This window comes from Mobula hypostoma, chromosome 1 (genome assembly GCF_963921235.1).
Source record: "Mobula hypostoma chromosome 1, sMobHyp1.1, whole genome shotgun sequence".
NCBI lineage: Eukaryota > Metazoa > Chordata > Chondrichthyes > Myliobatiformes > Myliobatidae > Mobula > Mobula hypostoma.
The window spans coordinates 246,825,628-246,850,290 of record NC_086097.1 but is presented as its reverse complement, the minus strand read 5'-3'; the positions used below and the strand labels follow the sequence as shown (position 1 = coordinate 246,850,290).

The following is a 24,663-nucleotide window of genomic DNA, read 5'->3' as shown; positions in this document are numbered from 1 at the left end:
CAAAAAGTGTGTTGGCTGGATGGGTCGTGTCCTTGATTATCCTGGCAGCACTGCTCCCACAGCGTGCAGTGTAAAGTGAGTCCAAGGGTGGAAGATTGGTTTGTGTGATGTGCTGCGCCATATTCACGATCTTCTGCAGCTTCTTTCGGTCTTGGACAGGACAACTTCCGTACCAGGTTGTGATGCACTCTAGAAGAATGCTTTCTACGGTGCATCTATAAAAATTAGTGAGGGTTTTAGGGGACAGGCCAAATTTCTTTAGTTTTCTCAGGAAGTAAAGGTGCTGGTGGGCCTTCTTGGCAGTGGACTCTGCTTGGTTGGACCAAGTCAGGTCATTTGTGATATTGACCCCAAGGAGCTTAAAGCTTTTGACCTGTTCCACTTGCGCACCACCGATGTAAATTGGGTCGTGCGGTCCGCTACTCCTACTGAAGTCAACAACCAATTCCTTCGTCTTGCTGACGTTGAGGGATAGGTTATTGTCTTCGCGCCATGCCACCAGGTTCTTAATTTCCTCTCTGTACTCAAACTCATCATTACCCGAGATATGGCCAACAATTGTTGTGTCATCAGCAAACTTATATATTGAGTTCGATGGAAACTTGGTTACACAATCATGGGTGTACAGTGAGTACAGCAGGGGGCTGAGTACATAGCCTTGTGGGGCACCGGTGCTCAGAGTGATTGTAGAGGAGAGCTTGTCCCCTATTTTTACAGCCTGGGTCCTGTTTGTGAGGAAGTTGAAGATCCAGCTGCAGATGTGAGTGCTAAGGCCCAGGTTCCGGAGTTTAGGAATCAGTTTATTTGGAATGATGGTATTAAAGGCAGAGCTGTAGTCAATGAAAAGGAGCCTTATGTATGCGTCTTTATTCTCCAGCTATTCTAAGGAGGAATGTAGAGCCAGAGAGATGGCATCTGCTGTTGACCTGTTGCTCCGGTAGGCGAATTGCAAAGCATCGAGGTTGACCGGTCGGCTGTGGTTGATGTGTGCCATAACCAATCGCTCGAAGCACTTCATAGCAATTGATGTCAGAGGCACAGGTCGATAGTCATTCAGGCATGCCACCTTGCTCTTCTTCGACACCGGGATTATCATTGCCTTCTTAAAACACGAGGGGATCTTAGACCGATGCAAGGAGCAGTTGCAGATGTCAGCAAACACTCCAGCTGGCTCGCTTGCACAGGCCCGGAAAACCCATCCTGGGACGCCATCTGGGCCCATCGCCTTCCTTGGGTTTATCTTTAGGAAGGCCCTTCTAACGTCCTCCTCGGTGACGATGAATCTCGATGCCACCAGGTCCGGTTCATCCGGAGGGAGCGGGACGCTCCTCTTCTGTTCCAATCTTGCGTAGAATATGTTAAGTTCGGCAGGAAGAGAAGTGCCACAGTTATTGATATTCCCAGCCTTTTCTTTGCACCCAGTGATCTCATTTAGACCCTGCCATAGTCTACTGCCATCCCTCTGGTTAGCCTGGACTTCCAACTTTGTTCAATATTGCCTCTTGGCGCCCTTAATGGCTTTCCGGAGTTCATGCCTGGATTCCATGTGTAGCGACTGGTATCCCCAGACCTAAAAGCCGCAGCTGTAGCCTTCAAAAGGGACTTGACCTCATAATTCATCCAAGGTTTTGGGTTAGGGAATACCCAGATCGTTTTGTGAGCCACACAGTCCTCCATGTATTTCCAAGTAAAGTCCGTGACAGCTGAGGCATACTCATCGAGGTTAGCTGCCGAGTCCTTGAATCCTAACCAGTCCACCAATTCAAAACAGTCACGGAGGACCTCATCCGTTTCCTCCGTCCAACGCGACCCTACTTTTGACACCGTGACCTCCCGCTTCAGTTTCTGTTTGTAAACCGGGAGAAGGAGTACGGCCTGATGGTCCAACTTTCCGAAGTGAGGTCGTGGGACGGAACGGTAGGCATCCTTGACTGCTGTGTAGCAGTGGTCACGTATATTCGGGCCTCTAGTGGGGCAGGAGACATGTTGGTATAACTTTGGCAGCGCCTTTCTGAGCTTGGGCTGGTTAAAGTCCCCGGCTGTAATGAGCAAAGCCTCCGGATACCTGGTCTCAAGTTCACTGATGTTGGCATACAGTATGTTCAGAGCACACTCCACGTCCGCCTGGGGGGGAATGTAGACTGCTGTCAGTATGACCGAGGTGAATTCCCGTGGCAGTTAGTAGGGACAACACTTCACCGACAGGTGTTCCAGGTCTGGGCTGCAGGAGCTTGTCAGTGCCACGTGTCCGAGCACCACGCAGTGTTGATCAGTAGGCAGACACCACCTCCCCTCGTCTTGCCCGAAGACGCCGTGCAGTCTGTCCGATGGATCGAAAATCCCTCTGATCAGATGGCACAGTCAGGGGTGGTAGGGGAGAGCCAAGTCTCAGTGAAACAGAATACACAGCAGTTCTGCATCTCCCTGCGGTAGGTGAGTCTGGCTTTAAGATCATCCACCTTGTTCTCTATGGCTTGCACATTAGCTAGTAGGATGGTAGGCATAGGGACCCTGAAGCCCCTCAGCTTCAATCTGACCAGCAGCCCAGCTCTTTTCCCAGGCTTCCTCAGTAAATAGTGCATCTTTCCAGGTTTCCATCGATGCAGTGTGTTGTTGTCAGCTCTTTGAAGTTGGTGGACGCGTCCCGTGGAGATCGATCGGCGGGTCGGGTCCCGAAGCCGACACTTAATCCCGGAGGGCCTGGCTCCTTTCTGAAACAAGTCCGTAAGCTGAGCCACGGTTGCAGAGGCCTCCGCTCCAGCCGAACCTCGGGCTCGATTTCCGAGGTCGGCGGCGGACGCCTCACTTTCGGCAGCAGTGGATGTCCATCAACGGGGCTTTACAGTGGTCGCTCTGGGGAAGTGTCTGGGGCACCTTGAGGTCTCCGACATCACTTCTGCGTGGTCGTCTGCTCCAGAGAGGTGCTGGTCGGAATGGGTCGTGTCTCCAAGCGCTCCGGCATGGTCGCAGACCGTGAGTCTCCAGGAACGTGGTGGGCCTCGGACCAGCCCTTGCTAGTCGGGTCCAGGTGCGGTCCGGAGTTGAAGAAGCACTTCTGGCATGGAGATCTCCAGCTGGGTCAGTAGCTTTGCCAGGGTGTTGTTGATCTTGCTAGATGTCGCAGATTGTAGGTTTAGAAGGGTTTCTTGGGTATAGGATAGTGTAGAGGGCGGTATGCTCAGGAGAGCATGCGCAGAGTCACCAGTTACCGGCGCTATCTTGTTCAGGAAGATTATGGAGCTAAAGGTAAAAGAACCCTTGGGAACCAGTGATCACAATATGATTGTATTCAACTTGAAATTTGATAGGGAGAAAGTAAAGTCTGATGTAGCAGTATTTCAGTGGAGTACCGGAAATAACAGTGGTATGAGAGAGTTGGCCAAAGTAAATTGGAAGGAGCTGCTGGCAGGGATGTCAGCAGAGCAGAAATGGCGTACGTTTCTGGGAAAAATGAAAAGGTGCAGGACATGTGTATTACAAAAATAAAGAAGTACTCAAATGGTAAAATAGTATAGCCATGGCTGACAAGGGAAGTCAAAGCTATTGTAAAAGCAAAAGAAAGGCCTACAATAAAGCAAAAATTAGTGGGAAGATGGAGGATTGGGAAGTTTTTAAAAACCTACAGAGAACAACTAAAAAAATCATTAGAAGGGAAAAGATTAAATATCAAAGCAAATTAGCAAATAATATCAAAGTGGACAGTAAAAGTTTTTAAAAGTATCTTTAAAAATAAGAGATGAGAGTGGATATAGAACCGTGAGAAAATGAGGCAGGAGAAATAATGGGAGACAAGGAAAGGCTGATGAATTATTTACATCAGTCTTCACTGTGGAAGACACTGGCAGTACGCCTGATGTTGTAGTGTGTGAAGGAAGAGAAGTGGGTGCAGTTACTGTTACAAGGGAGAAGGTGCTCAAAAAGCTGAAAGACCTAAAGGTACATAAGTCACCCCAACCAAAGGAACTGCACCCTAGGGTTCTAAAAGAGGAGCATTAGAGATAGTGGTGGCATTAGAAATGATCTTTCAAAAATCATTGGAGTCTGGCATGGTGCCAGAGGACTGGAAAACTGCAAGTGTTACTCCACTCTTTAAGAAAGGAGGAAGGTAGCTGAAAGGAAATTGTAGACCAGTTAGCCTGACCTCAGTGGTTGGGAAGATATGAGAGTCAATTGTCAACGATGAGGTGATGGAGTACTTGGTGACACAGGACAAGATAGGACAAAGTCAGCATGGTTTCCTTCAGGGAAAATCCTGCCTGACGAACCTGTTGGAATTCCTTGCGGCGATTACAAGTAGGATAGATAAAGGGGATGCAGTGGATGTTGTATATTTGGACTTTCAGAAGGCCTTTGACAAGGTGCCACACATGAGGCTGCTTACCAGGTTAGGAGCCCATGATATTACAAGAAAGTTACTAGCTTGGTTAGAGCATTGGCTGATTGGTAGGAGGCAGCGAGTGGGAATAAAAGGATCCTTTTCTGTTTGGCTGCCAGTGACTTAGTGGCATTCTGCAGGGGTCAGTATTGGGGCCACTTCTTTTTATGCTATATATGAATGATTTAGATGATGGAATAGATGGCTTTGTTGCCAAGTTTGTAGATGATATGAGCATTGGTAGAGGGGCAGGTAGTGTTGAGGAAACAGGTAGGACGCAGAAAGACTTAGACCAGTTAGGAGAATGGGCAAGAAGGTGGCAAATGAAATATAATGTTGGAAAATGCATAGTTCTGCACTTTGGTAGTCAAAATAAATGTGTGGAATATTTTCAAACCAGAGAGAAAATCCAGGAATCTGAGATGAGTGGGGCTTGGGAGTCAGTGGTGAGGAAGCCAAATGCCATGTTAGCATTTATTTCAAGAGGTCTAGAATACAAGAACAAGGATGTATTGCTGAGGCTTTATCAGGCACTGGTGAGGCCTCACCTTGTGTATTGTCAACAGTTTTGGGCCCCTTATCTTAGAAAAGATGTGCTGGCATTGGAGAGGGTCCGGGAGTGAAGGGGTTATCATGTGAGGAACATTTGATGGTTCTGGGTCTGTACTCACTGGAATTCAGAAGGATGAAGGGGGATCTCATTGAAACTTTTGGAATGTTGAAAGGCCTAGACAGAATAGATGTGGAAAGGATGTTTCCCATGGTGGGAGAGTCTAGGACAAGAGGACACAGCCTCAGGGTAGAGGGGCGCCTTTCAAAACAGATGGGGAGAAATTTCTTCAACCAAAGGGTGGGGAATATGTGGAATTTCTTGCCACATGCAGCTGTGGAGGCCAGGTTATTGAGTGTATTTAAGGCAGAGAATGATAGGTTCTTGATTGGACATGGCATCAAAGGTTACAGGGAGAAGGCCGGGAACTGGGGTTGAGGAGGAGATAGAACAAAGGATCAGCCATGATTGAATGGTGGAGCAGACTCAATGGACCAGATGGCCTAATCCTGCTCCTATGTCTTATGGTCTTATTATTTCTGAGCCCAAGAAGGTCCAGAAGTGTGGAATTCAATTTGAATACTGCCAACGGTCTGTCTGAAATACTCTTCCATAAATGTGTCCAATCTTACTCATTTGATTTATACTTCCAATCTACTTGAGTCTATCAGGATTAGTTCAAAGACAGTTTGCTTATGGAAAGTTGAGGTGAAATAATTAACATTATGTGTGAAAAGGGTGATGCTGGAGTTTAGAGAAAGAGAGGGATAACTTCATAACTCCATTATTTAGGGAGGGATGATGGGAATCTGAAATGGCTTCCCTCAAGGTAATTACAAACTAAGGTGATTATATTTCATTTGTGCAAAGGTAATGTTATAAAACCAAATTGGGGCTAGGAATTAATATGCAAATTATTCATGAAGTAATTGAGTGGCCCGAAAAAGTTCAACTGCAGTTCTGACTGGAAAACATTTCATTAAAATCAGTAATTCTGAACACCTGTCAGAATGCTAGCTTTTCCTGCATGTTTCTGGTCTTTAATAAAAATGAGAAAGCCTTCTACAAGTAATGGAAGACTGAGCAGGTCTTCTTTATTCTGGGGCTGAAATAGCACCAAGTCCATCAATGGGCCTTGCTGCCTTAGAGTAAGTGCGCAAGTTCTTCTGATATTGAACACGAAGGGGCCGAGTTGAGTGAGGAGACCCCTCATTTGCTATAGTAGTTCACCAGTCTTGGGGCCACATGAGTGGCAACGGTCCTCCTGGTTTTCAGGAATGTGACGATGCTCATGGTGGCATCGAGCTGCCATCTTGAATCTTAATAGAACACTACTTAACACATTGATTCTGAATGTAAGATTGAAAAGGCATTGCATGGTTTACTCTTGTAAATTTTTTTTATTTATGATGTATATTTTTTTAAATTTGGATGCCACAGTAGCATAGCTTTAGCTATTACAGCTCAGGGTGTTTTGGAGTTCAGTTTCGGTGCTGTTCTGTATGGAGTCCCTGTACATCCTCCCTGTGGAACATGTGGGTTTTCCCCGGTGTTCTGGTTTCCCCCCACAGTCCAAAGACCGGGTTAATTGATCGTTGTAAATCCAAAGTGCTGATTGCGCAACCTCCAACTCTGACTCCAGCCTTGACCTCCAGGCTGGGTCTTCACACACTGCTGCTGGAACCCCTATCACCCCTTTCCCCACCACCTCTCCGCAATCCCATCTCTCACAGCTTCCACCACCAGCTCTTGGGCCTTCAGAGACTCCATCTTTATCTCATACCACCATCCCTGAACACCCCAAACCTCCTTCTCAAACACTACCAACCCCCTCCCCTCCCCACCCCGATCCTAGCTCTCATCTGTGCTGGGTCTTCACTATTCCTTCTGACCTCCTCCTCTCTGAGGCAGAATGTTCTGTCCTCATTAAGGATCTCACCATTGTCCCCCTGCGTCCACACCTCAGTGAGTTCCGTGACTGCCATGATGCTGAGCTTTTCTTCTGCCGCTATCATCTTCGAGCCTCCTCCTTTGGCGAGGACTCTCCACCCCTGCACCGATGACCCCTTCTGCCATCTTCAACCCTTCTCCTCTTCCTGGACACCCTGCCCTGGTTTTCTGCCTGCTCTGGACCTTTTCATTGATAACTGCTTACGGGACATCAACTGTCTCAACTTCAACACTCCTCTCTCCAATTCCAACCTCGCCCCCTCCAAGTGCTGTGCTCTCCATTCCTTCTGCACTAATCCTAACGTAACCGTCAAACCCACGGTTAAAGGGGGTGCTGTAGTCGTCTGGCAGGAAAGTGGACCTCTACCTTGCTGAGGCGTAGGGACCACTCTCAGACACCTCTTACCCCTCGAACAGGATCCCAGTGAGGAGCACCAGGCCATTTTCTCCCACACCACCACTAACTTTATGGGGAGCTCCCACCCACTGCCATCAACCTCATAGTTCCCGAACCTCACACCTCCCATTTTTACCTCCTACCCAAGGTCCACAAACCCGCTTGTCCAAGTAGACAAATCATTTCAGCTTGTTCCTGCCCTATATACCTCGACTTTGTCTTATCCTCCCTAGTTCAATCCCTTCCTATCTACATCTGTGACTGAAAAGATCCAGAGTGTGTGAACAGTGATTTCAAGTTACCTGGCCCCCATCATCTATTTTCCACTATCCAGTCCCTGTACACCTCCCTCCTCAACCAGGAAGGCCTCAAAGCTGTCTGTTCCTTTCTGGACACCAGACCCAACCAGATCCCCTCCACCACCACTCTCCTCTAACTAGCAGAACTTGTCCTCACTCTTAATAATTTCTCCTTTGGCTCCTCCCATTCCCTTCAAACAAAAGGTGTAGCTATGGGCACTCACATGAGTCCCAGCTATGCCTGCCTGCTTATCGGCTACGTGGAACAGTCTGTGTTCCAAGCCTACAATGGTATCCATTCCCCACTTTTCCTATGCTACACCGATGACTGCATTGGTACTGCTTCCTGCATCCACACGGAGCTCGTTGCCTGCAACTTCCCATCCTGCCCTCAAATTTACCTGGTCAATTTCCAATACCTCCCTTCCTTTTCTTGTTCTCACTGTCTTTATCCCTGGAGACAGCTTATCTACTGATGTCTATTATAAACCCACGGACTCTCACAGCTACCTGGACTATACCTTTTTCCACCCTGTTAAATGTAAAAATGCCAAATGTAAAAATTCCTCCATCTCTGCTGCATCTGCTCTCAGGATGAGGCTTTTCATTCTAAAACTAAGGAGATATCCTTTTTCAAAGAAAGGGGCTTCCCTTCCTCCACCATCAATGCTGTCCTCAACCACATCTATTCCATTTCACGCTCAAACCATCCTCCTGCCTCCCTACCAGGGGTAGGGTTCCTCTTGGCCTCGCCTACCACTCCACCAGCCGCTGCGTCCAGCACATAATTCTCCGTAACTTTTGTCACCTCCAGCAGGATCCCACCACCAAGCACATATTTCCCTCTCTTCTGACACTTATCCTTGCAAGCAGAACAAGCCCTACACCTGCCCCACACTACCTCCCTCGTTACTATTCAGGGCCCCAAACAATCCTTTCAGGTGAAGCAACACTTTGCCTGTGAGTCTTTTGGGGTCATATGCTGTGTCCTGTGCTCCCAGTGTGGCCTCCTGTATATCATTGAGAGATGATGTAGATCACAAAGTACCTAAGCTCCATATGCCAGAAGAAGCAGGATCTCCCAGTGGCCATCCATTTTAATTCCATGTCCCATTCTCCTTCCAAAGTATTTATCCATGGCCTTCTCTACTGTCATGATGAGGCCACGCTCAGGATGGAGGAACAACACCTTGTATTCCATCTGGGTAGCTTCCAACCTGATGGCATGAACATGGATTTCTCAAACTTCTGGTAATGGCCCCGCCATCCCTTCAGCATTCCCCATCCCCTTTTCCCTCTCTCACCATACCTCCTTGCCTGCCCATCTGCTGCTCTTCACCTCTTCTTTCTTTCATAACCTTCTGTTCTCTCCTAACAGACTCTTCCTTATCCAGCCCTGTATCTCTTTCATCAGTCAACTTCACAGCTCTATACTTCATCCTACCCCCTCCTGATTTCACCTTTTGACTCGTGATTCTCTCTCCCCTCTCCCACCTTTTAAATCCATTCCTCATCTTGTTTTTCTCCAGTCCTGCCGAAGGGTCTCGGCCCAAAATGTTGCCTGTACTTTTTTCTATAGGCGCTGCCTGGCCTGCTGAGGTCCACCAGCATTGTGTGTGTGTTGTTTTAATGAATACAGTTTATTTTGATAATTTTCGAAGCAGAAGTAGGAATAATGCTCATAAATAGTTATTGGTGTAGAGCTGCTGAGAGAACACAGAAAGTGCATCTTAAAACACAACTAATTATATCAATATTTCTTCCTAGCCTGCCACACTGGCAAGATTGTCATGAATTGTGGAGCAAAAAACGGCGAAGACAGAAGCAGTCTGGAATTAGTGATGATACAGCACCAAAAGTTTCTCGTAAGGACTCTGCTTTAAGTTTGGATGATAGCAGGAACAACACACCTCAAGGCTTACAACTCCCTCAACATAAAACTCAGGGCAATTCCAGTATAGGAATAGGTCAGTGATAACTCTGCTTTCTGTTGGCTTTGTTTTCTCATTTGTGCTGCTTGTTCATTAATAAAAGGGTCTGCTACAAATATGCCTTCAGCTCGTCTCCATGTTCTGTCCTTAAGGCTCCAAAACTGAAATTTGGCTTTGTTTCTCTGTTAAAACAGAATGTGCTTTAAGTGGCATTGATGATAAAGTGCTAGACTGACTTCCTTGTATATGTAAAATTAACACTAAGGTGCTGTTGAACTCAAACGCTCAGTCAATACAATCTCTCAGTTAATTGACATTACTGCTCCTTTACATGGCTGTTGGGCTTGCTGTCCCCAAAAGTTAACTACCTATTGACTACCATTTTGATTTTATCTTTTTAATGGTACCTTTTGTTTCTTCAACTTTGTATGTGTATGCACGTCTCTCTGCCCTCCTATTTCACACTGTGCAATTGCGCCCCTCTTTATGTCTGGCCTTGATGTCTCTTCACCTCTTCAATTTTCCTCACATCATGTGTTCTGTTTTCTGGATGCTTCCTCGGCACCACCTTTCTTGTCCCTATGTCTCTCTCTTAATTTGCAAATGTTAATGTGCTTAATTTAAGCTTCGGAGCACTGACCCCTCTGAACTAGATAGTTGTGGGTTCATGCAATAAATCAAGATTTAAATACACAATATAGATATACACATAATTGCATTACTGAAGATTTTTGAGTTATTTGATAATTCAGCGTCTCCCAAATTTGGGCTAAATGAAGAATTGTAGAGTTCACTCGTATGTAACTAATTTCTCATCCTTATCGAATGCCATCCAAGCCTTAAAATGTATTAATAAGCTCTTTGTGTGGTACTTTACATAGGTTTTTGAGCCTTAAAACAATTATTTGTGTTTATGGTTTATGACTTTAAGTTCAGAGATCTGTTTGCAAATAACTGAAAAGACCATGATAACTAAGGTGCATCTTTAAACACTGCTTTTCAATTGTTACTTTCACGCTCTTTGTCCTACTAACTCAGACAGTTATTTGGGAACCAGCAATGTATTTGGATTCCAACTTGTATTTTCAACCTCTCTTCTTGTCTGGTGAGCATTCAGAAAACAAAATTTCATTTTAAACCTGTCGCATTATGATTGTGCCCCAGGTGTCCAGCTACAGTTTACCCCATGGACTATAGGTAAAGGATATATTCCAAAATTTCATCAATAATTTCAATATTTTGAAATGACCAACCTCAATATCTGAGCATCCTGAAAAATTTAATTCAAACCGTGTTGCTGATTTTCTCGTAAGTGACCTATTGTGCACTCATAGTCCCTGAATAAGTTTATCATTTAACTCATCAACTCTAATTTGGTCAATTTTGACTAATTATTGAAGGGAAACTGGACTGTACTGAACGGGAGGGTACAATAGAAATTTATACAAGTTTTTTTTCTTACAAGGAAAGGTATATATTAATGGAGGAAAAAGCTTCAGATTTGCTTATCATTTTTGTCTATATTAATGAATGTTCCTCATTAGATGTTAATTTATGATAATAGTCGTGGAGCACAGTGACTGGCCTTTTGGCCCATCTACTCCCTGACTACCTGTTACCAATCTACTCGCACTCAGACTATAGCCTTTATACCCTTCCCATCGATGAACTTGCATCCGGCACTTGCATTAACAACTCCTTCCACACTCTCATAATCATCTGAGTGAAGTGTTCCCCCTCAGGTTCCTCAAGTATTTCTCATCAAGATTTTTATTTTACCGTTGCAGTTTCTTAACTCTACCCACAAGGATTCTAAACCATTCCTTCCTCTTTCTAAGCTTGTGATCTCATTTTTCTTCCCAACAGAGCCACCTCACCCCCTCTGCCGACCTGTCTGTCCCTTCAATACAAGGTGTATCCTTGAATTCCCAATTATGATCTTTCAACTACGATTAATTAATGCCCACAATGTCAAAACCCAATCTCTAACTGTGCTACGAGATCATATTCTGTATCATGCATGCATTCAAATATACTATTACATCTTCAATCCTGTATTCATCACCCTTCTTGATTTTTGCCCCCATGTTACAACTCATCCCACTGATTGCAATTTTACCCTATCAAGAACTTGTTTTTCCTCAGTCTCACTACACACTGCATCTACTTGTATATCAACTGCCCTATCCTCAGCACTATCACTGTTTCGTATCCCCATGCCAACTTAGTTTAAACCCACCCCAAACTTATACTTAACGTGCCAATTTAATTCTTCAAAGCAAGCAAAAGAAAAATAGATGAATAATGAAATTAGCAGATTTGGATTTTTTTAAACCATTCAGTAATGTAAAAGATAACAAGTGTTCGGAGTTAAACACATCTTTTACATTACTGAATGCTTTAAACTCTTGAATGTGCAGAGCTAAGAACTAAGTTGCAGAACAGACAGCAGAATAGTTACATAAAACTGGGACAAAAATGGAATTTGAAGATGGTCAGGATTGCAAAAAGTATTTGTTCAAGAGGATCAATAAAGGGACTATCGTTCACTATTTAGTTAAAGAATTGGCATTGTGGAATTGGAAGTACTATTTTAAAGTTTGCAATAGGTACAAAAACAAGTAGATAATAAAGTAAAATATACTTCCTTTTCAGAAATGCTCTTCTCCGTACTCCAGTATGCATCAATGAAAGTACCTGGAGGCATGGAGAAGAGAAAGTTTGTTCAAAAATCTAGGAGGATACAAACAATTTTGAACAGGCTGGAGTTTCTTTTAAATAGAAAAGAGACAATGACAGAATGTAATCTTTGGGAATTAAAAAAAATTAAAAGGCTAGATGTGGATATGTTTTGGTTTGTGGCTTACTTGAGACCTGGGGGAATAAATATTAAAATTATAAATCCAAAAACTGACAATGAGAAGAATTCCCTTTGCTTGGCGATTAGACTGCAGCAACTAGCATTTTGTAGTGCTTGAGATATACAGTACCCCCAAATAGTTACAAGGGGAAGCTTAATAAACTCAAGAAATAGATAAGTTGATGTGGTTATATTTTTCAATCAAGGGACTGGCGTGTAGTTTGCAAGAAGCACAAACACTTATTGCACCAAATAGCTTATTTCAGTGCTGCAGTTATCTGGTAAAAAGGGAGAATTTGGACATCTTATTTTATTTATTTTGAGGTGCGGTGCAGAACAGGCCGTTCGGCCCAGCGAGTCACTGTCTAGCAACCCACCCATACAGCACCATTCTAATCACAGGACGAATGATAATGACCAATTAACCCACTAACTGGTATTTCTTTTGTTCGATTGTTAAGGTTGAGGTTTCAAGGTACTTGGATGCACATGTAAAATAGGCCAAAGTCAGCATAATTTCCTTAAGGGAAAATCTTGCCTGATAAATCTGTTGGAATTCTTTAAGGAAATAACAAGCAAGATAGACAAAGAAAAATCAGTGGATGTTGTGTACTAAAGGCCTTTGACAAGGTATCACACTTGAGGCTGTTTAGTAAGATAAGGGCCCATGGTATTACAGGAAAAATATTAGCATGGACAGAGCATTGGCAAAGAATAGGAATAAAGGGAGCCTCTTCTGTTTGGCTGCTGGTGATGAGTGGTGTTCTGCAATGATCGGTGTAGGGACCGCTTCTTTTTATGTCAATGACTTGGATGATGGAATTGCAGGTTTTGTAGCCAAGTTTGTAGACAATACGAAGATAGGTAGAGGGGCAGGTAGTGTTGAGGAAGTAGAGAGACTCCAGAAGGACATAAATAGATTAGGAGAATGGGCAAAGAAGTTGAAGATAGAGTACAGTGTTGGGTAGTGTATGGTCACGCACTGCGAGAAAATTAAAATATCTAAGGTGCAAAGGGGTTTGGGAATCCTTCTGCAGGATTCCCTAAAGGTTAACTTGCAGGTTGAGTCTGTGGTGAGGAGGGCAAATGCAGTGGCAGCATTCATTTCAAGAGGACTAATATGTAAAAAGGAGGATGTAATGCTGAGGCACTGTAACTTAAGGCACTAGTGAGGCCTCACTTGGAGTATTGTGAGCAGTTTTGGACTACTTATTTAAGGAGGGATGTGCTGACATTGGAGAGGGTATAGAGGAGGGTCATGAGAATGATTCTGGGATTGAAAGACTCATTTTATGAAGAGTGTTTGATGGCTCTGGGCCTGTACTCACTGGAATTTGAAAATTGTGAGATCTCATTGAAACCAATCGAGTGTTGAAAGGCCTAGATCGGGGGTTCCCAACCTGTGGTCCACAGATCCCTCGGTTAATGGTAGGGATCCATGTCATTAAAAAAGATTGGGAGCCCCTGACCGAGATAGTGGATAGTTGTTTCCTGTAGTGAGGGTGTCTAGGACCAGACAGCCTAGAGAAGCGTCCATTTAGAATGGAAATGAGGAATTATTTTAGCCAGAGGGTGGTGAATCTGTTGAATTCGTTTTCGCAGACCAAGACCAGGTCATTGAGTGTATTTGAGGTGGAGGTTGACAAATTCTTGATAAGTCATGGTGTGAATGATTATAAAGAGAAGAGAGGAGAATTGGGTTGAGAGGGAAACAGATCAGCCATGATGAAATGACGGAGTAGACTTGATGGGTTGAATGGCCTAATTCTGCACCAATGTCTGATGGTCTTTGGACTGGGAGGAAACCAGAGCATTCAAAAGAAACCCAGGTGCTCACAGACAACATTCAAACTCCTTACACACTGAGCCAGAATTGAACTCTGTACTTCAGAACCCCACCCCCAAATGTTAATAGCGATGTGCGAACTGCTACACTACCATTATGCCCCATAGGCAAGGCCTTTGAATACCAAGGCCCAGGTGACCATTGCCCAGTGCTGTGTGCTCGCTTGTCACTTATCAGCCCATGCCAATGCATCTTAATCTTCTGGATCAGCCTGCCATGTGGTAGGATGACGCTATTAGCTTTGAAGTGAAAGCTAGCAGAATAGAAAAGAGTGAATTATTTCCATTTTTTTTGGAATCAAGGTGTCACTTGCATAAAACATAGAACAGTACAGCCTTCAGCCCACCATGTTGTGTTGATCCTTAACTTAGGCCACAATCAATCTAACTCCTCTTCCACACGATGCTGCATTTTCTTTCATCCATGTGCCTTTCTAAGAGTTTATTAAATATCCCTAATGTACCTGCCTCTACCACCAACCCTGGCAGTGTGTTCCACACACCTATCACTTTCTGTGTGAGGTGGAAAAAAACACCTCTGACATCCCTCCATGCACTCCTTCAAACTCTTTCAAGTTATACTCCCTTGTAGTAGCCACATCTGCCTTGGAGAAAAAGTCTCTGGCTGTCCACTCGATCAATACCCCTTATCATCGTGTATACCTCTATAAAGTCACCTCCTCTCCTCCTCTCCTCCGCCACTCCAAAGAGAAAAGCCCTTGCTCACACAGTCTATTCTCTTAAGACATGCTCTCTAATCCAAGCAGCAAGCATCTATTGCTAAATCTATAATTGCCATTAGAAAGCAGCGAGAAGCCATCTTGAACCACAGCAGTCCTTTTGGTGAAGGTATTTTCGCAGTGTCTTTGGTACGGAATTCTTCGATATAGTAAAAACAGCCCTTACCTCAACACTGATTTGATCCTACAACCTGTGGACTCAACTTGAAGGTCTCTACATCTCCTGTTCTCAGTATTATTTACTTACACATTTATTTGCAGCTTATCTTTTGCGTTTTAGTTGTTTGTTCGTCTTTGTAGTTTTTATTGATTCTATTGTATTTTTATTCTACTGTAAATACCCATAAGAAAATGAATCTCAGGGTGATATATATATATATACTTTGATAAATTTACTTTGAACTTTGTATTCTCTGATCTAGATATGTGACTTTGAGGTGGAATCTGCTGGTGGTGGTGGTTTCCATGCCCTGTGCTTCTTGAAGGTGGAGGTTGCAGGAGTGGGCTGTGCTGTCAGTAGCCTGGCAAGGAGCTGCAGTGTATCTTGTGGATGTTGCACACTATAGACTGTCTGTCATTAGATGGAATCGATGGCTAAGTTGTGTAGTATGCCTGTCAAAAAAAGCTGCTCAACCTGTGTGGTGCTGAATTGCTTGAGTTTTACTTTTCTAAGCACATGTTGAACAGTATCCTATCTCGAGATTAATTTTCTTGCAACCATTTACAGGAAAAGTAAATCCGTTGGATAGGGTTAACCATGGATGTCCCATCCTAGCTGTCTATGTGTTACACAAGCCAGTGCAGTACGATATGGAGAGCAAGCCGTGGCCCCTGCAGCAGGCTCCCTCTCTCCACACAGTTGATCAATCCAAAGGAACGGCAGAGATTGATACAGTTTGGCACCAGCAGCATTGCAGGAATTGCCAGTCAGCGTTGAACTTGACGCTGGGTTGTCTTCAGGACTTCAGCTCTGGATTTTTCCTTTGGTGTTTACTCCCAAAGCCTTCCCCATGGTTGGGTATAGCCACAAGGCAGTGGAGATTGGAGATCAGGAGTTCCTTCTCCTGGCTGAGCTGCCAACCATGGCTGACAAGCACCATCTGCCAAAGTGACTGGTTTTAAGGTGCCGGTAATGCACCTTTGCCCCTTTTCCTGTCAGTAGAAACTGTTCTGCTGGGCTTGGTTATCAGAGGCTATTTGAGGCACATACCAATGGGGGCATTTAATAGGAAGTGGGAGCTTATCTCCACTACAGGCCCCGGCTATGACAATAGAACTTATGAATAACTACATCAAGACTGACAAACAATCAATGTGCAAAAGAAGACAAACAGTGCAAATGGAAGAATAATACTGAGTGCATGAGTTGTAAAGCAAATTGAATGTATTTCATAATAATCCGGATTTGTACCTTGTAGGTGGTGAAAAGGCATTAGTTGATATGGAAGCAAGTCACCTGCTACAGTACAACCATTTTCTCAATAGTTGTATTTATCAGGCTCTTGAACCAGAGGGGATAACTTCACTCAATTTTACTTACCCTGTCACTTAACTGTTCCCACCTATCAACCTACTTTCAAGGACTCTTCATCTCATGTTCTCATTATTTATTGCCTATTTGTGATGTATAATTTGTGTTTTTCACATTTGGCCCATTTTTTTCATGTTGAATTTAAAAATCAGCACTGATCCTAGTAATAAACCTGGTGGCACACTATAGAACATAATTAGCCTTTTAGCCCACTATATTGTGACAGCCCTTCAACCTACTCCTCCATCTCCTCCACAAACTCCATCAGCCCAAGGTGCTCCTCTGGTTTTTGCTTAGCCCCCTGCTCAGTTCACTTTATACTTGGACTAAGAGGTAAGTACAGCTCCAGTGCCATATTCAAGTTTACTGACGGTACCACTGTTGTGGGCCAAATCAAAGGTGGCGATAAGGCATATAGGAGGGAGATTGAAAATCTGGCTGAGTGGTGCCTCAACATCTCCTCAAAAACATCTCCTCAATATCAGCAAGACCATGGAGCTGATTATTGACTTGAAGAGGAAACCAGAGGTCCATGAGCCAGTCTACATCGGGGGATCAAAGGTGGAAAGTGCTGGAAACTTTAAATGACAACAGTGTTATCATATCAGAGGATCTGTCCTCAGTCCATCATGTAAGTGCCATTACAAAAAAAGCACGGCAGTACTGCTACCTTTTTTCCTGTTTCAGAAGTTTGCATGACATCTAAAGCTTTCACAAGCTTCTATAGAGATGGTGTGGAGAGTATATTGACAGGTTACACAAAGGCCTGGTATGGAAACACCGATGCTCTTGAATGGGAAATCCTACAAAAAGTAGTGAACACAGCCCGGTCCATCACAGGTAAAACCCTCCCCTCTACTGAGCACATCTACACAGAATGCTGTCACAGGAAAGCTGTATCCATCATCAAGTTCCACCACCATTCAGGCCGTGCTCTCTTCCTGCTGCTGGCACGAGGAGGAAAGTACAGGAGCCACAGTGCTGGGTTCAGGGAGAGTTACTACTCCTGAACCATCCAGAGAGGATCACTCCACTCAACTTCTCTCACCCTATCGCTGTTCCCACAACTTACAGACTCACTTTCAAGGACTCTTCATCTCATGTTCTGTATATTTTTATTACTAGTATATTATATCTTTTGTATTTGCACAGTTGTCTTTTGCACAATGGTTGTCTGTGCATGCCATTGGGTGCTGTGATTCCATTGCATTTCTTGGATTTGCTGTTTTTGCCCGCAAGAAAATTAATCTTAGGGTTGTATATGGTGACATAAATGTACTTCAATAATACATTTGCTTTGATTGCTTTAAGATCAATCTGACCCGTCACACATAGCCCTTCATTTTTCTTTCAGCCATCTGCCTGTCTTTAAGAGTCTCCCTAAATGTCCCTATTGTATCTGTCTCTACCTCCACCCTTGCAACATGTTCCATAAGCCCACTACTCTGTGTATTTTAAAAAACACTACCTCTATACTTTTCCTCTAATCACCTTAAACTATGCTATGCCTCTAATTGTATTAGCAATTTCTGCCCTGGGAAAAAGTCTCTGGCTGTCCACTCTTCCACTGCCTTTTATCAGTTTATACTTGACTTTATACTTTATTGTCGCCAAACAATTGGTACCAGAATGTACAATCATCACAGCGATATTTGATTCTGCGCTTCCCACTCCCTGGATTACAAATATTAAATATTAAAAATAGTAAAATTAGTAAATATTAAAAATTTAAATTTTAAGTCATAAATAGAAAATAGAAAAATGGGAAGTAAGGTAGTGCAAAAAAACCGAGAGGCAGGTCCGGATATTTGGAGGGTACGGCCCAGATCCGAGTCAGGATCCGTTCAGCAGTCTTATCACAGTTGGAAAGAAGCTGTTCCCAAATCTGGCCGTACGAGTCTTCAAGAACTCTGTCAAGCCAACTCTCATGCTCCTTCATTCCAAAGAGAAATGAGAAATAGACTATGCCTACGCTTCCTAAACAAACTGGGTAAACATTTGTTTTTTATCCTAAGCAATCTTGAGTACATCATGCCACCACCCAATTTAGCCAATGGACTTGAGTTTAGTTTGGAAGCTTAAGTTAATTTATCATTAAATGCTTTTTGGAATGTAAATACAATGGATTCTGGTTAATTGGGACATATCAGGACCAGCACATTTTAGCCCAATTAAGTAGTAGCTCCAATTAGTTTCATGGAAGTTTCGTGTTAAAGGTATTAAGAAAACACAAACTGAGTAACAAATTATGTTTCAAGAGAAAAACCCGCAGATGCTGGAAATCCAAGCATCACACTCAAAGTGATGAAGGAATTCAGCAGGTCAGGCAGCATCTATGGAAAAGAGTACAGTTGACGTTTTGTGCCAAGACCCTTCAGCAGGACTGGAGGAAAGAAAGAGAGAAACACCTGAAACGTTGACTGTACTTTTTTTCCATAGGTACTGCCTGGTCCACTGTTCCTCCAGCATTTCATGTGTGCTGCAACAAATTATGTATTTAAATTAGAATACTATCAATGGGTACTGCAGTACTATAAGATTGTGTATTAGTTCCTAATAGTTAATGGTAGAGGAATTCATCCAGTGTATACAATGAACAAAATCAGCGCAGACACCTAGTGCAGATAGTGGACTGCCTTCATGCAATGCTTTTGATGATTGCGTCCTCTAAATCATCATTTTCATTGTAACATTCAAGAGGATTATCGATACCTTCAAGTCCTTCAAAGTTCCTAATTTGTTGAAGTGGTGAAATAATATCTTCACTCCCAGCTGTTTCTGGCACTTCCAAACCTGAATCTGCAGTGAGCAAAACAGTTCAGAATTTTCTTACTGCTTTTTTTTTTACCAACTGTCAGTAACAAAAATCACAGCTTTTGAACACAAACATGTGCAACTGACTAAAATAAGCACCGGGTAGCTTCTTATGGCGACACACGTATGCAGTAGACACTAGTTAGAAACTGTTCAGTAACAGTTTCCTGCCCTAATTAAGTGGCATAGTATCCCAAATAAATGAAAGGAATCCTGCTATTTTCTCAATTTGATTTGTCCCAAATAAGCGGCTGCCCTGATTAACCGATGGCCCCATTAACCAGAATCTCCTGAATGTAGATTAGCTGCACTAACCTCATCAAGAGATTCAGTCCAGTTAGTTGTAATGATTTCCCTTACTGAATCTTCCATATACTGATCTTTTCATCTATTGATCCAAGTGTCTGACAGCTTATTATTCTAAGAAGGCTTTGAAAAGCTCATCCACTGATAGGACTATAATTCCTAGATTCATGCTTCTCTTTCTTCTTTTCCTGTATTTGAGCAGAAGTGGAAGATTTTCCCACCTGGACCAGATAACAGTGCCAACAACCTTCCTAGCAACTCTATTTTTATCCTACCCAATAATTATTGAATCTGAGTTTACTGCAGCTTTGGCAAAGTCCTTTTTAATAGATGTTGATGCAAGGTATTCATGTGTGAGCTCAACTGTATTTTCTGCCTACATTAATAGAAATCCAGTTTGGTCCTAAATGGACCCATCAGCCCTAACAATCCACTTGCTGTTGGTTTAAATTCTTTGGTGCAATGGTCAGACATTCCTTTCTCTGTCTTGCTCCCCCTCCCCCACCTCAAAAACATGGGCTCTTCAACTCCAACATTCTCCACTTCCTTGGACCATACTTAAAAATTGCCACCTCCTCTTGTAAATCAAAAGTTCCGCTCTTTCTCTCTTGCATTAGAATATAGAACAGTACAGCACTAGACGGACCATTTGGGCCACAATGCTGTACTGATCAAGATGCCATTGGCATCACGATTACTGCAACATTGTGGGGCAAATGTCGTCCATCCATATATCCCTCAATTTCCCTCGTATTCGCATGTCTATCCTGAATTCCACCAAGCTTTGTTTCCACGATTTCCCTGGTAACCAATTCCAGGCAACTAACCATCCTATGGTGTGGTGTTTTTTAAACTTGTCCCTTACACCCCTATAAACGACCCTACTCCAGCCTTAAAAATGTGTCCTTTGATATTTGACATTTCTACCCTGGGAACAAGATTCTGACTCTACCTATCTCTGCTAAATATTTCATTTGATGTTGGAATTGTTAAATTTGCAAGGTATTCAGTTTATTTTTTTTTTAAATTTTATTTTTATTTGGATAAGGAGTTCACAATTATCATGTACTTTTTTCACACATATAACCTTTTCCATTTTTTTATATGTATAAAACTACAATTATTTATACATTCTTAAGTACACATTGAGATGATATAAAAGCAAAATAAACATTTAAATAGATAATTATGTACTGTGGTAAATCTAACCGCAAGGTATTCAGTTTATATTGGTAATTTACATGCAGAACTTTTCTATCTACTTTCCATTATTTGATAAAAAATATTCTAATTATTAGCATAATAGCTACTTTATTATTCCTTCACTTCAACCAAATAGTCTCTTTGACACCACCCCCCACCCCCCCATACATTTTCTCTTTTAAGCCCTGTTAACATAGAACTGAGAATATTACCGCACAGTACAGGCCAACCTTTTAACCTACTCCAAGATCAATTGAACTCTTCCCTCGTACAAAACTCTCCATTTTTCTATTTCTATCATCTACATGCCAGAGTTTCTTAAAATATCATTAATGTATTTGCCTCTACCATAAATTGAGTGGAAAAGCAAATTGTGTAGTAAATATGGAGAGTCTGCAGAGAGATGTAGATAGGTTAAGTGAGCGGGCAAGGGTCTGGCAGATGGAGTACAGTGTTGGTAAATGCAAGGTCATCCACTTTGGAAGGAAAAATGGAAGAGCAGATTATTATTCAAATGGTAAAAAATTGTAGCTTGTTGCTGTGCAGAGGGACTTGTGAGTGCCTTTGCATGAATCACAAAAGTTTGGTTTGCAGGTACAGCAGGCCATCAAGAACGCAAATGGAAAATTGGCCTTTATTGCTATAGGGATTGAATTTAAGAGAGGGAAGGTTATGCTGCAACTGTAGAGGGTACTGGTGAGGCTGCACCTTGGGGTACTGTGTGCAATTCTGTTTCCTTACTTGAGGGATATACTGGCTTTGGAGGCAGTGCAGAGGAAGTTCACCAGGTTAATTCCAGAGATGAGGGGGGTTAGACCATGAGGCGAGATTGAGTCGCCTGGGACTGTACTCGCTGGAATTCAGAAGGATGAGAGGAGATCTCATAGAAACACATAAAATTATGAAAGGGTTAGATAAGATAGAGGTAGGAAAGTTGTTTCCACTGGTAGGTGAGACGAGAACTGGGGGACATAGCCTCAAGATTTGGGGGAGTAAATTTAGTTCTGAGATTATGAGGAATTGCTTTTCCCAGAAACTGCTAAATCTGTGGAATTCTCTGCCCAATGAAGCAGTGGAGACTACCTCAGTAAATATATTTAAGACCAGGTTGGATAGCTTTTTGCGTAGTAAGGGAATTAAGGGTTATGGGGAAAAGGCAGGTAGGTGGAAATGAGCCCATGGCCAGATCAGCCATGATCTTATTGAATGGCAGGGCATTCCATGCACCCACTATGATTTTAAAAAACTTGCCTTTGGCACTAAACTAAGATTTCCTTAATTTCACTTTTTTCCCCCCTTTTCTGAATGCATTATGCTCGGTGACAGCAAGTACTTTTTTAAAAAAAAACTTGGAGTCCCTTATCACAATTGCAAGTAATCACTCACAACCATAGTAACCACTTCATGCATTTGCACTTGCTCCAAAATGAACTGTTTTTGATAATCCACCTAACTCTCACAGTTATACAAAACAGAAACTGGCTTCTTAGCCCATCACTTCTGTAATATCTATTAAACATCCATCTGCTTCAATCTCTTGTTACATTTTACATCACTATCAAATCTCCCAATTCAAGTGACAGTTAACTGTGGCAATTTACCTACCAATTAGCGTGTTTGGCTGAAACCATCTGGTTTGCTCCAATTATTTAAATTGAGTGATGTCCCTCAGTTTTCAATACTTTTAAATGATATATTTAGATGTCTGCCACAGCTTTAATTATCCAATATGCAAGAATAATTAGTCCTTTTTGTGTTTAAATGTAATGTATGAGGAGTGTTTGGCTATGGACTTGTATTTGCTGGATTTTAGAAGAATGAGGGGGGAATCTCATTGAAACCTATCAAATATTGAGATACCTGGATAGAATAGATGTGGAGAGTATTGGACTAGAAGGCATAGCCTCAGAATAGAAGAATGTTTAGAATAGATGAGAATTTTCTTTATCTAGTGTTGAATTTGTTCAATTCATTGCCAGAGATTGCTGTGGAGGCCCAGTCATTGTGTTTATTTATAGCAGTAGTTGATAGGTTCTTGATTAATAAGGTCATAAAAGGTTATGAGTGGAAGACAGGAGGAGGAGAGAGAAAATAAATCTGTCAAGATCGAACTGCAGCATAGACTTGACGGGCTGAATGGCCTAATTCTGTTCCTATGTTTTTTGGTCAGATGTGATTAAATTCATGCTGACACCAATATGTTACCAATGGCAAAGCCTGCACAACTTAATCTCACAAGTAAGTGGCACTGAGGTAACCAAAAGATTGCTTGAAGTCCTAGGATTTCTAGTTCCTTTAGGACCTCTGCCATCTTTCTTTCTAGGTCATTAGTTTTAATATGGATAAGGTTTTTGACTCTCCTATACAATGTACTGCAGTATCCTAGGCCCTGCTGCCAGATAAATGGCATACTGAATAAGGATCCTTTCTGTTCTAATCCCCAATTATCATCGTGCTAATGCGCTTTGTTGCACTTTAAGGGTCATCACCTTTGATTAGCTTAACTGAGTTTGATCACATTATATTCTGTGTGTAGCAGATAGCATTACGCTGTACAGTGCAAACAATCGGTTCAATTCTTGCTGCTGTCCGTACAGTTTGTACATTCTCCCTGTAACTATGTGGGTTTCCTCCAGGTGCTCCAGTTTCCTCCCATGTTCCAAAGACAAATGAGTTATGGTCAGTGAATGATAAGTTGACAATGAAAGCATGGCAATACTTGCTGGCTGCTGACACATCCTCATACTGTTGATCGTTGACACAAGCAACGCATTTCACTGTATGTTTCAGTATATGTGTGACAAATAAAGCTAATCTCTCTCATCATTATTAAATCACTTAGTGAACTTAGTGTCGGCATTCATTTCCATTGCCATCTGTAAGGAGTTTGTGCATCCTCCCCATGAATGCATAGGTTGTTTCCCAGTGCTTCGGCTTCCTCCCATATTCCAAAGTCATACCAGTTAGTGGGTTAATTGGTCGTTGTAATTTGTCCTGTGCTTAGGCTAGGGTTAAAAAGGTGGGTTGCTGGGTGGTGTGGGCCTGTTCCACTCAGTATCCCTAAATAAATACATTAAATTTATCTGCATTCACAATATTTAAAAGTTGTCATGACTGATCAAATTTCTGTATTTATAAATATGCATGAAGTATTTGAAGATCTATAAAATATGTGCTAAGCTTTTAATTTTAAAGATGTCCTGTATTTTTGCTGAGCTTTAAAGGAGGTGTATTTCTCTGCAGAGAGTAAAGGTACTGGACAGCCGCTAAACCAGAATGACCTGGCCATCCTTGTGAACCTGTTGAGATCCAAGAACAGTCTTAGCCTGGCACATCTCGCTCAAGCGTTGAATATTAAGGTGAATCCGGAGACTCAGCAGCAGCTCAGCACAGTGAACCTTCCAGCCGGAGTCCTGGCAGCAGCTGCTAAGCAACAGCAAGAAGTCGAGAAGCCACCAGTGGTAACACCGTCTGTGCCGCCTCAACCCACGCAGCCACCACAAAAAAGTGAGATTGATTCCGCTCAGACCGCCATTCAGAGTGCACTGGCCGTTTTATTAGCCCAGCTGATTAAGACACCTCAGCCAAAAGAAAAGGAAGTTGTTGCTGAGGCGGAGAGCACTGTTTCTGAAGTTGAGATGCCAGCGGAACCCCCAGAACCCCCGGATCCTCCTGAACCCATGCCTGCCGGACTTGGTACGTTAACCTGCACTCACTTTCACTTTGCACTTATTTTAACTCCAGCGAATACAAGCCCAGTGCCATCAAATACTCCCTTTCATTCCCAAAATAATTCTCATGAACCTCCTCTGGACCCCCTCTAATGGAAGCACAACTTTTCTTAGATAAGGGGCCCGAAACT

General features: G+C 42.8%; 1 protein-coding gene across 2 annotated transcripts in view; it reads left to right on the top strand.

Annotated features, from left to right (window-relative positions):
* Nucleotides 1-24,663, top strand: part of LOC134356117 (cyclin-dependent kinase 13-like) — a 136,208-nt gene that overhangs the window by 96,437 nt on the left and 15,108 nt on the right. Inside the window, exons 12-13 of one of the 2 annotated variants that reach the window (XM_063066747.1) lie at nucleotides 9,339-9,436; nucleotides 24,045-24,497. In XM_063066747.1, the coding sequence (XP_062922817.1) occupies nucleotides 9,339-9,436; nucleotides 24,045-24,497 (551 nt within the window). Of the gene's footprint in view, nucleotides 1-9,338; nucleotides 9,539-24,044; nucleotides 24,498-24,663 lie in introns of both variants that reach the window. The other variant, XM_063066738.1, reaches the window with a different exon arrangement.